Below are 13,828 nucleotides of genomic sequence, written 5' to 3'. Positions count from 1 at the left end.
CTGTGTTAAATTGGGGCCGGAATGACCTTGCGTGATTTGTGGCCGTTTATTATCATTATTACGAGTAACTATATAATTAACAACATACATGTGTATAAGGTAAAATATTTATAATACTGCAGGCAGATAAAAAACACACCAGACCAGGTTTGTTTTTATGTCTGACGCAAATGAGTTACTATAGCTGTATATAATAACTCTTAGTTGAAAAGGTAATGACGTACTTAATAAAAGGTTTCTAGTAATATTCAAAGCGAATTCTACCTATTATTTGTCGTTTTATGCCTACCGCAGTGTAGTCAAATCAAATCAAATAAAAAAAAATTATTCAACATAAATGAAAGTACATACTTGTTGAAGGTCAAAAAGAACTACCGCCACTTGACGAAAACTAGCCTCCGTCCCGAGAAGAACTGGCAAGGAACTCAGCAGGCATATTGTATTTTTACAATGAGTATTTTAACGTAACAATTATTGCAATATTGAAATGCCCGGAGCGAGCGGAGTATTCGCAAGCCTCGTTTGAAGAAAGACATGTCATATTAGCGCGGACGAACTCCACTGCGGTGGCGGGAAGTGCGATGGTAATACCGAGATAACGGGACCATCCTTAACGTTACGTTCCCTAACAAGTCGTCTTGGCCTAAAGGATAAGACGTCCGGTGCATTCGTATCTAGCGATGCACCGGTATTCGAATCCCGCCGGCGGGTATCCATTTTTCTAATGAAATACATACTTAAGAAATCTTCACGATTAATTTCCACGGTGAAGGAATAACATCGTGTAATAAAAATCAAACCCGCAAAATTATAATCTGCATAATTACCGGTAGTAGGACCTCTTGTGAATCCGCACGGGTAGGTACTATCACCCCGCCTATTTCTGCTGTGAAGCAGTAAGTAATACGTTTCGGTTTGAAGGGCGGGGCAGCCGGTGTAACTATACTAAGACCTTAGAACTCATATCTCAAGGTGGGTGGCGGCATTTACGTTGTAGATGTCTATGGGCTCCAGTAACCAGTTACTATCAGGTGGGCTGTGAGCTCATCTACCTATCTAAGCAATAAAAAAAATTAGCTCAATTTTGCGAATGAGAAGTTATACCTACAATCGTTTTGGCGGTGTAATAAAAGGCCGATTAATCCATTTGCAGATCAAAACATAAATATATGCAATATAAGTTATGCAGTACGCATCGCCCTAGTTGTGCCCTCTCATTATTGATGTCTACAGACAATGAGAACTACTCAAGTGAACCGTATGCTCGTGTATTTACAGATTTTTTTTCTTTCCCTACCTATGCTGATAGTCTTGAGAGGATATTTCAGCTTCTCCTTGACGTGTAGGTGAGCTCACGGAGCCCAAACCGGGAGTGTTGCTAACATTGGCCCTAGCAAGAGCCGTGCTTCGCAGAATCTACCACCGGATCGGAAACGCGACCCACTGAGAAGATCCGGCGAGAAATTCAGTGGGCAATTTACAGTAGTAATATTTATTTTCATCAGTAAACAAGCATAGACAAATTCAAGGGACGACCGTATCGCTAAAAGCTATCTATCTCTTCTATAAATACATTTAGAGATTGAAGTGTGCTAGAGGTCCCGCAGTAGTCGAAATTCGACTATAATTAATTGGAATTGTAAGCTTGTACACTATTATTATTGTATTTTATACTTCTATAATCACAAATTTCGCCAAGATTACACTATATTTTTTTTTAACTAAGACAAACAATATTTAATCTATTCTCAATTTGACAGCAGACGTCAAGAACAAAAGTTTGACATTAAATAGTATGCATGCATGCGTGTGTGCGTCAAATACATGGTATGTAGTGTGTGTAATATTTTCTTTATTGATTTAATGTATCTTTTATGCATTACTTTAAAAAAATATTAGCATTGTGCACTTCTTCTTGTTCTCTATAAGTGTGGAAAATTTCATACTCCTCCGTCCGCGCAATTTTCGTAAAAAGGGATATAAAGTTTTTGCTTCACGTATTAATATATAGATAATATTGTATTTTGGTAATTTTTAAAAATCGATATTATGAATGTTGCTAGTGTTGACGTCATTTAGGTACAATCTGTCTATGCCACAGAAATATTAATATTCATTAAGTGCGAATTTTCAATACTAACATGATTTCTTTGCACAAGTTTTAAGATCTCAAAGCATCAACCTTTCACTGACCTTGAACCTAAGATTTCCCACAGGCGGCTCCGCGTAAGGTATTCCCTTGAAACTGTAGAATGTTCCTCCGTATTCATTCTTAACAAGCTCTCCTTCTAACAGACCTTCGCTTACGGAAACCACAACCATTCTTGCTATCACAAATACTACAGTGACAAACTGAATCTGACGCGGAAACGTGATGATGTATGAAAGTGTAGACGATGACTGTTGAAATTGTATCCTAAGTGCATGCGTAATATCTACTGTATCTAATTGACTGTACCCATATGATAATGAAATGATGATGTTCGGAAGATTAAAGACTTTCTGTGGTAATCATTCAACAGGAAAATTAATGTGTTAATTATAATTTACATTAAATTTCGATAATACTACGAACTGTTTGTTTTTTTGAACTTTTTTTAGTACAGTACTGCATAATATAAGCAATAATACGAAGTTAGGTACATTAACATATTGGAATTTACAATAATTATGTAAAGTACATTTAAAGTCATTTGTATCAGTCTTACTTTCATCAATCATTCAATTCGATTCAAGTCTTACTTTCATCAATAATTTAATTATTTGTGTAGTTTGATTGACTTGCTGGTATAGTAGATAGCGCCTAGGGTCGTGGGTTCGATTCCTACATCGGGTAAACATTGTGTGATGAGCAGATTTATATGCTCTTTGTTTGGGTGTTTATTATCTATATGTATATGTTTAAAAGTAGTATATATTATATTATGTATGTTTATCTGTCTCTGGAATTCGTAACACAGAAAATCCTAAATTAGGGTCGGATGACCGTGCATGATTTGTTCCCAGTTATTATTGTTATTATTATTATTGAATTCGTCGGGGCCCAAATAATAAGAATTTTATTTTAAAAGGTTTACTGTTGGTGGGACCTCTTGTGAGTCCGGGCGGATAGGTACCACCACCCTGCCTATTTCTGCCGTGAAGCAGTAATGCGTTTCGGTTTGAAGGGTGGAGCAGCCGTTGTCACTTTACCTTAGAACTTATATCTCAAGGTGGGTGGCGCATTTAGGTCGTAGATGTTTATGGGCTTCAGTAACCACTTAACACCCGTCCACCCGGAGCTCGTCCACCCATCTAAGCATAAAAAAAAAGTTTATTTTCAATTACAAATTTATTTTATTTATTTATTTATAACTTCTTATACTATAAAGTATAAAGGCGGACTTAATGCCATAGGCATTCTCTAACAGTCTACCTTAGGGGAGTGCAGAGATGAAGCTTGGTAGGTGTAGTGTGAAGGTGATATTACTGAAACATAATAATATGTGTATATATAACATACATAATATTTATAGATACAAATACTCGTACTTAAATAAATACATATACATAAATATATACATATACGTATCATAAATATATACATATAAAAACATATATAAACAAATATTATCAATTATCAAATATTATCAATAAATTTACATTCTGATTATAGTTGTGTTCGCCGGGGTTCGGGATAAATAAAACTAAATATTGGTCGGAAGCATATGAAATGTCATATACACTATAATGCATAATATAATTAACATATTTTCTGAAGTTCCGCAAAACAATAATCATTTGCTAATAAAATATAGATATTTAAGTTTTAAGTTCAATATTAATAGACCCGCAATGTAGGACAAAGGTAGTTGACGGATGCTTTCCACGCACGCGAACGTCCACCCTGCACGTCAAGTTATTTCCATTTGTGTTACATCGCGCGTTTATAATAACAGCCTCATCAAATAACTTTGTTTTCGGTAACGATGCCTTGACTTCGGCCACTTGTGTATATCAGATTGAATATTTTTCCTGTTTTAAAAGCTTATTGTCACAGGTGTATACCGCAAATATGTATTGTTTATTTTCGACGATGGGCAAGCCTTATTATCAAAACCAATAATTTAAAAGAATTTATAAGGTGAGGTAATTAAAATTCATTTTAAACAAAATAATTAATAATTTTAATATCCAACATGTTTATTCTCACTTGAAAATGTACAAGTTCAGTTTCTGTCTTAATAAATTACCTATTTCTTTCTCCTTCCCAGTAGACAAGTACTGTTGTGTATTATTAATATTTTTAAAAACATCGCGAGAGTTAGGTAATGTTGATTTGGTAAAAAAAATTCAACTTATCTAAGAATATTAGTTTGTAATTATAATTAGTTTTAATGTACTTATTGTAGACGCTACCATTTTTAGAATGAAACTTATTTAATAAAATCGATCGAAAAGTCAGTTTTAAGTCGAAATAACAATTAAAAGAACAAAAATACTATCCTAGGTCTTCGCTGAAACTAGACACGATACTTTGATTTTGAGGTCCACAATTATTAGGCCCAAATTTCTTTTAGAATTCTAGACCGGCATCTTCATATACTTTTTTCCAGAAGTCGACTGTCTGTCTGTAGTTATCCAGTCCAATGGTGAGCTCATCTCCGATGTCGCAGTATTTTCTTGTCTCTTTATTGTATTCTGGCCACTTCACTCCCAGAGATGTGTCCGGTGTTGGATTACTGGAGAAAAAAAAGAAGAAAACATGAAACGTTCCACAATCGACTCCAGGCTAGGAAAGAACACATATTAATCACTCGGTCAATGAGGTGATCGGATAAAAATGTTTAGAGATTACAATAGATCCTGATCACTGTCATCATCAAATTTTATTCCAGCTTTCGTGAGCCTATTGTGAGCACGTACAGGTAGGTACTGACTGACCTGCGTATATTAACAAGTTTTCTCTTTTTAAGCCAGAAAGGCCATTTATGTCAATAGTCGGTTTGACTGTTGATAACCATTCATGAGCTATTATTGTTACCACATTCTGCCCTATCAATACCCCTCATGTTGGGGCTATCGCAAATGTAATAAACAGCATCTTCGTTGTTTATCTTGAACATAGGATCTTCTATCTCTCTGAGTATACTCAAATAGCGATCTCTAGTTCGGGTAATTTGTAATATTGTTTGTCGGCCATACAATCGCTATCTATGAGTTGCTCGGTCCCATATCCGAACTAGGCGATGAGGCAACGTAATGCCGCCGTCGCCGAAACATGTCTTGATCTACTCTCGGTGCTTTTAGGCCTCTCAAGCACCAGTCACCGTCCTCGTCAAACTCGTCGATCACTACGAAGAGTTCGACGATCGAACTCAGCCATAGACACAACCTCTGAGTTTCTCGAGGGATCTTGTCAACGGTTCGTGATTCCGATCCGATGATAGATTCTGCGAAGCACTGCTCTTGATAGGATTAGTCTTAGCAAATTCTCTCAGGTTGAACCCCTGAGCTCATCAACCCGTCCGCGTGTATGCGGAATATCCTTTTAAGCCACCAGTGAATAGGTAAGGAAAAACATAGTCATCATTTATTTTTATGAACAGTATCTTCACCTAACTTTTTCATTCTTATTGCTATTGGAGTGTATTTCGTTTGTACTATTTCCTACCAAGTAAGCACATAATATGCTGTTCTGAAAGTTGAGATTATCCGAGGCTACTGAAACTTCGACTTAAACTCAAGGAAGTATTTTCATTGGAGTATGTATAGTCTCAAGTTAAATTTAATTCGTTGTGTAATCTTTGGTAATCACTTATTAACATAGTGCTTGAAAAAATAAAACAAACATGAAATGCAACCTACCCAAATTTCGCAAAATTGGTAAAAATTGTGCAAGCCAGATTAATTAAACGATATTCCCTGCTCGTTGTCTCAATCTTCAAGTCAAATTTTTTGGCGTCAAACAGATACATCAAATCTTCCAAATGCGAGGCCCCAGTTATCTTGTAATTAGCACCGGCCGCACCATACACATTTCGATTTGAAAACATCGAAAATTTGTACATGAAAACTTTCGTATTAATTAGATCCGACAATTTACCCGCAAATCTGTGAATGGGATATATAAATCCACAGTCGTTAACAAACGTGACAAATTCCCTCATAGATTCTAAATTAACCTTTTTATTGCCGAAATAAAAATGACGTATTCTGTCGGATATTTCTAAGACTTTATCTGGTGTCGCCTTAATTGTTATCAACCTAGGTGCGAACAAATCGATGTACTTATTGTACAAATGCACTAGATGTTTCTCTAAAAGCGTTATTCCTATTATTGCTTCTTCATTTGTGAAACCTAATAGCATATCTACATCATTAATATTTCCATGTTTAAGGACTTCAATTGGTTCACGTGTCAAAAAGTGTTCTTGACCAAAATCTTTTTCGACAACTGGCGTGAAATGATAAAATTTGAGCATATTTTTGTGTAGTTCTTCCATTGTTATTATGTTAGGATCTGTATTGACTAATTTCTCTACTGGAACGTTTTGTAGATATTCGAGTAATTCATCTGGATTCTCGGTTTCAATTCCCAAAAGCTGTCCAAGTTTGAACGCTCTTCTTCTTGGTTCGAATGCTATGGACCAATCACAGAATAGGACCCCGCTCATCGAAATCACTCTTTTAAACAAGCCTTTTGACATCGGCGATATGACGTGGAAAGATGTAGACGCCCCACCGGCACTTTCACCAAACACAGTAATGTTATCTGGATCTCCACCAAAACTTGAAATATTCTCTTTAACCCACTTTAAAGCAGCTACTTGGTCTTTCATACCAGCATTTCCTGGCACTTCTTCAGTGTCCAAGCAAAGGAATCCTAATGCGTCAAGTCTGTAATTAATCGTGACTAATACTATTCCGTGGGCTACAAGGAAGTCGGGTCCATAATTGTCAACATTTCCTGAGCCACTCTTGTAACCACCTCCATGGATGAAGAACATGACTGGTAAGAGCGTTTCAGAATTGATTTCGGGCGTGTACACGTTTAAATAAAGACAATCTTCACTTCCCGGAATCAGGATTTCTGTGAAGATGTCCACTTGAGGGCATACAGGTCCATGCTGTGTTGCTTTTTTGACTCCCTCCCAGGGCAGCGCTGGTCGCGGAGCCTGGAAGTAATATTGAACTTTTTTATGTTAATATTTAAATTTTCAAGAATATCAACGTGTAATCATATTATAATATTAGTTCTATTTAAATCAAGTCCGATATTTTTTTATTTGAACTATGAATTTGCGGTTTTCTCTGCAAATTTATTATTATGTTTACTAAGTTTGTTAAGTCATAGTAGATATTTTTAAAATGCCCTAGTCTCAGTCGACCTCGCCAATCCCGCCCAGTGAGAAAAGCGACACCGGCTTATTAACTTGCTTACCTTGAATCTGAGTTTTCCTAAGGGAGGTTCAGCATATGGAATACCCTTGAAGCTATAGTACTTTCTATACCCGGTCACGGTCTCCAGCACCTCGCCTTCCAACCAGCCTTGCGTTACTTTTACTTTGACCATTTCAGGGATTAATGTCGGAATACTGAAATTTAATGTTACATATTTATTTATAACCAGCTGACCCGGCAGACTTTGTAGTGTCTCAATCGATAAATAAAAGACCTAAGCTTTAATTAATTCCGAGTATTTTCATATTTATCTACCTATCATTTTAAACCTTCTCTGGACTTCCACAAATAATTCAAGACCAAAATTAGCCAAATCGGTCCTGCCGTTCTCGAGTTTTAGCGAGATTAACTAACAGCAATATATAGATGGTGGTAGGACATCTTGTGAGTCCGCACGGGTAGGTATTACCACTCTGACTATTTCTACCGTGAAGCAGTAATGTGTTTCCTTTTGAAGGGCAGGGCAGCCGTCCCCAAGGTGAAGTTCAAGGGGTGACCTGAGGGGGTTGAGGCAGCGCGGCGCCCTACCAACACTCTAGCGCGCTGCCAAGGAGTATCTATAATAGAGCAACCGGTTGGCGGTGTATTGCATCCCGACCCGGTGGGCTGATTCTGGTCCAGCGGGGTATTCCGGGACACCACTCATCCGGGTTCTGACCTTGGAGGGGATCGGACGCTTGGGCGAAAAGTGCAGGGGAATCCTCAAGTCCCACATACACCGCGCGCCCCCGAGGCGCGGGGACTTCGTAGGAGGTTCGGTCCCCGGCCCGAAAAAAGAGCAGCCGTCGTACTGTTAAGTACCTTAGAACTAATGTCTCAAGGTGGGTGGCGGTATTTACGTTGTAGATGTGTATGAGCTCCGGTAACCTCTTAACATCAGGTGGGCCGTGAGCTCGTACACTTAACGAAGCAAAAAGTATATATATGTATTACTATAGCTGTTATTACTAATTTAACAGGGCAGTCCAATCCACGGTCTACCTGGTATAAACAAATTAGAACGCACTGGTCCAGCGGAGTATGTAGTAGCGGTTTCGTGGGTTACCGAAGTAATGAAGTCCATAGACTTCGTAGGAAAATTGACCCAACGTCCAAACAAAAAGGAACCTACTAGATCTTAAAGTGAATGTAGTAATAACGAAAATGCAATAGCAAAAACAAGCTCGTTGATTTTATTTAAATGATTCTTCTCGAGTTGTGATTCATTTTGGAACCGAGGCTGGAGTTAATATGCTCTGACATTCAATAAGTTTGTTATGAAGACATATAAGTTTTGAATAGTATTGAATTTCGGATGTATATTTAGAAAATTACAATTTATAGTTCCTTTTTTTATTATTCTAGATTATTCTATTACTTAAAGATGTAACGATTTAGAATCTTTTTCTTTTTTGTATGTCAACAGATTTTGTTTTACTTAGAAGCTATTGATGGGTTTTAGTACCATTTAAAAAAAACAACATCGAAAACAGTTTAAATCCCACTTTTAATGAAAAAAAATAATTAAATTCAAAACAAGAGACATTAAGTAACAGGTTTTTATTTATTGATAATAGGTATCGATTCGAAAAAACAAATACTTACACGTAAATTTCGTCGTTACTCCCTCGTGATACGGCTTAAATTCGTTGAAGATTGTATAATTAATTGGGTACAATTTTAAATCGTCTTAAAGACTTGTTTTTTGCTTGGACACGTCATGCGTCAGTTCCAACAACTGACGTGACGTTACTGGCTGTTGAAAGTTGAAACTACACTAACGCTACAATTATTACTGTTTGTGGCTTAAACTGGAATTCCTCACGGCCGGCAACAGCTTGACACTGATTGTTTGTTTTTTTTTCTTCAAATTTTATGATCTGGAAACATCGATATATTACCACTAGATCCCGCGTAAAGGCGTCAAAAGTAACCAAACAAAACAGTGCATAGATTCATATTAAGCACTGTTTTGCCGTTAGTGTCACGCCGACCGTCGAGTGGAACGATCCTAAAATGCACTGTAAAAAGATGTAAAAAACACGCTTATAAAGAGAAAACAACATGAAAGGAGACTGAAACGATTACGTACATTTTTGGGCCCGAATGTAACGTGATGAAACTAATATGAATTAATAGATTCAGATTTATCAGTACCTTGCTGAAAATTATAAAAGTTTTCTCAATCTGAGAGCCGAGTTAATAAAGATTTAGTAAAAGTTAGGTTATGTTACAATCTCTTTAAAAGAGCTGAATAATAACTTATTTAAGCAATAGTAAATGTTTATTATATCCATTGGATAATCTTTTAAATGACATATTATGAATGAATATCAATGATATATATCAGGTATGGAATATGGAATTGCTATCCCACAATTCACACAGCGATCCATAATTTCAACAGTATCCAATGCAACAATTTCAAGTCAAACGTGTGAGCGATCTTCGGTGTCCAGTGTAGAAGCAATTGTCGTACAAGGCTGGCAGAGTTGGAATCCGTAATAATAAAGCAGTGATCGTTGAAAATATAAAAACAGCCCGATAGATACACACTCAAAATGCGTCGAAGATACAAAACGAGTAGCGTAGAAAAAACCAACAAGCGCCAAAAAATTATTGTATAATCTATGAACAAACGTCATGTCAGCTTACTGTCAAAGCTGTCATCAAAAATACAATCGATTTTAATCGATTTGAAATCGATAATCATATTACTTTGCTAAGTAATAATAGACTTTTTCTTCATTTATGTATATAATCGCAATTAAATCCGTCGCATACCGCACTTGTATACAACAAGTATAAATCGCTCATTTAAATATTTTTGCATTAATTACCTAGTGCAATGTTTTTCTTTTTATAATCCTGTAATCGATTAATTAAATCGATCACACCGTTATACCGACAAAAACTAACTTTCTCATTTTTCTCCGGTCCCAGAAAGAGGATTGAGGTGATTTTTTATATTATTATATGAAAAAATATGACAAATTTTTTAGACTACATTCCAAGTTATTACATTTTTGGCCCACGATTTTCCGTCTCCTTTAGTATTTTTGGTAAGTTTTATAATTTTTATTAACAGATAGTGATAAATATTTGAAATAAATCAGTTATTCTTACCAAATTAGTACTTCAAGAAATTAAATCCTATTATTTTGCTTCGCAGTTATTTCTTTCGCACACATAATAACGGTTACATGCAAGACAAGGATGAAATAGGGCTATTTCAGAACAAGTGTAGTGGAGTCACATAATTTTTTATTTTTTTATAATTTTTTATTGCTTAGATCCCGACGAACGAGCTCACAGCCCACCTTGAGTTAAGTGGTTATACTGGAGCCCATAGACATCTACAGCGTATTTACGCTGCCATTTGCGCATTTGCGCCATCCACCTTGAGATATAACTTCTAAGGTCTCAAGTATAGTTACAACGGCTGCCCCACCCTTCAAACCGAAACGCATTACTGCTTCACGGCAGAAATAGGTGGGGTGGTGGTACCTACTCGTGCGGACTCACAAGAGGTCCTACAACCAGTAATTACGCAAATTATTTTGCGGGTTTGATTTTTATTACACGATGTTATTTGTTCACCGTGGAAGTCAATTGTGAACATTTGTTAAGTACGTATTTCATTAGAAAAATTGGTACCCGCCTGGGATTCGAACACCCCGTGTATCGCTAGATCAGATACGAATGCAACAGACGTCTGTACAGCGGACGGCGAAGTGAAATCTGTAAACTGGAATTTGTTTTTACATTTTTACAGACTTAATAACAGAGTAATAAAAGAAAAAAGAAGCGACAATTATTTCAAACCTAATTACTCCAGTGTGGTTTGTGCAGACCATTTTACCGAATCTGACATGTATTTAATAAATAAAACAATTTGATGGGGATTATATTGTTGTGATTTGAAAAGCTCTTATCCATTTTCCCCACCGATGTGCAAGGTACAATATAGCTAACTCAGGTATGATTATCTATAGTTATACAATATTTGTTGTTAATCATAAGGAATTAAATTGAAAAAATTGAATGAATATGAAATAAAAAAACATAATAAAAAATAAATTACTCAAAATATTCTTACAAAAAAGTATAAAGTGCGACTCCGTAATACTCTGTTCGGAGCAGTAAAGTCTTAATATCGTAAGTTTAAAAGGGCGTAAGTAAAATGCTATGCGTGTAAATTTTTGCTTTATTTTTAGGGAGATAAGGTTAAATTTGGAATAAAAGTTATTGTAAAAAACTATCTTTTTCTGTTATTCATGGCGTAAGGTCGTAAGTGAATGTTAAAATAATCTAAACTGCACTTTATTGCTTGGGGAAAAGGCATAGTTTAGGTTACAATTGTTATATTATACATCGTTTTTCTCCATTTGATGGTGTAGTCAGATCAGTTAGTCGATGCCATATTTGTGTTTGGTTTTTGTATGTGATGCGTTATCTAGTGGTAATATATCGATGTCTGGAAACGTGACGTTTATTTAACCCTACTAGTAAAAAATAAAAGAAATTTTGTTGCTTGTTATGGGCTGCGAAGCTGATAAGCTTATCTAGTATTTATTAGGTAGTAGTCAGATTAATTTATATAGTAATTACTATGAGTAATAAACATTCATTTGTTATGGCATTCTTTAATATTAACTACTGGTTGTTTCTTGCGGCTTCGCCCGTGCATGGAGGATTGTCAATTTCACGTGAGAATAAGATGCATTTTCGGGACAAAAGGTAGGTTTTGTCATTTTCTTCTTCTTCTTCTTCTTTGTTTTCACCTTATCCCACTAGGTGAGGTCGGCACAGCGAGTTTTTCTATTCCATTCTCCTCTATCAGCCGTCATCTCGAACGAATCAGCTGAACACTCACTTCTCTTTCTCTCATTTCGTCATTCACACACTCCATCCATGTCTTCTTCAGTCGACCTCTTCCACCGACTACCATTTCCATACATCTCCTAGTCACATGCATCTCGTCTTTATGCGTTACGTACCACGCTTACTGTCTGCTCTTTAATTTATCAATCACTGGGGTTACTTTCACACTTCCTCTGATATACTCATTCCTTATCTTGTCCATTCTTGTCATTCCACTCATCCATCTCAACATTCGCATCTCTGCGGCATGCACTCTTCTTTTCTCTTCTCTTTCGTCTTCTATCACATCCAGATTGTGGGGCTAACACTGGACACTAACAACATTAATAATCAAATCATCTTTCACTACTTTCACTAGCAACAGCCTATAATTCATTCGTCTTACATCCGTCACACATTTTGCAACTCACTCTTTAGTACAATGCCAACGGAAGGAAGTATGGAGTGCTTTCGCTCTCACTATATAAGAATTTATATCCTTCCCCGATTTGTCTAGCTCGTGATCCTTTCCACTTCGTCTCTTGCAAACGTGCCACATTTTTTTTTGCCCTTCCAATTATTTGTCTCTACATTCCAACTAGCATACCTCATTCTTACTCACTTTTTACGTCACACCCGTTCCTCATGCGACAATCCTAACCCAATTTCAACAGGTGCCGTGTGCTGTACCTGTAAGTCGCCTGCGGAGTACGTTCCAGTCCTGTCTCCCTCATCATATGCCATCGTATTCATCGCTGTGAAGGTTTTGGCAAAGTTTTACGACCGGTCGCCTGCCTGACGTCAACCCTCCTTGGAAATGCTTTTGTTGGTATATTGCTCGCTACCACTCGGGTAGGGCCCTGGATGTTTGCGCTTAAATCCCCCTGTCGCCTTTTACGGCACCCCTGGGTAGGTAAGATGGCGGAATTATTCCTAGCCAGGTCCGCACGGGTCATGGTCATTCTCTTGACCTAAAACTATAACTTTAAAAAAATGATATCGCTCAGTTTATCCGTTGAAAGAACGGTAAACACACTTTCACATTTTATTATTAATAGGTATGGATTTGGGCATTAGTATGGCAATGGATTACTACATTGGAGTCCAGTTCTTTCTTTATAAAGTACACACAGTTTAAACCAATAGTAGAAATGCTCAACCACTTTCAGGTCTAATCTTAGGTTGAGCTTTTAGCTCATTGGTATATCACTTGTAAACTAGTAATATAGGGGCGTTTTACAAGCAGCTAGAATTCACGGCCCGGACTGGGTCGAGATCATGTGTCTAATATGTCACTTCAGGAAAAACGCACCCACCGAGAAGCAAGCAATCTGTTAAATGAAGGGATTACTAAGTTTTTTGACTCCACACAAAAAAAAAAACGGTGCTATAAACAACAATTTACCAAATTATTATACCTATTTCGTGTTTGTTAATATTTTGTGGACTTTGCTATTTGATTACTTTTAATCTCCAGTCCTAGAAGTTGATAAGATTGATTCGCATGACGTTGGTTTGTTTATGTTTTTTTTGTAAGCAACTA

General features: G+C 36.7%; 2 protein-coding genes across 2 annotated transcripts in view; one reads left to right on the top strand and one right to left on the bottom strand.

The window, feature by feature from the left end:
• The window catches only part of LOC101743882 (uncharacterized), a 253,724-nt gene that overhangs the window by 67,261 nt on the left and 172,635 nt on the right, over window positions 1–13,828 (top strand). The window lies entirely within an intron of this gene.
• ae45 (alpha-esterase 45) lies at window positions 4,165–9,201 on the bottom strand. Its single transcript, NM_001111352.2, is given in 4 exon segments — window positions 4,165–4,721; window positions 5,848–7,157; window positions 7,424–7,577; window positions 9,028–9,201. Coding segments are annotated over 3 exon segments (1,608 nt in total). The 5' UTR covers window positions 7,556–7,577; window positions 9,028–9,201; the 3' UTR covers window positions 4,165–4,555.

This window comes from Bombyx mori, chromosome 23 (assembly GCF_030269925.1).
Source record: "Bombyx mori chromosome 23, ASM3026992v2".
Lineage (NCBI taxonomy): Eukaryota > Metazoa > Arthropoda > Insecta > Lepidoptera > Bombycidae > Bombyx > Bombyx mori.
The sequence above is the reverse complement of the archived record's forward strand: the minus strand, read 5'-3'. Positions and strand labels throughout refer to the sequence as shown.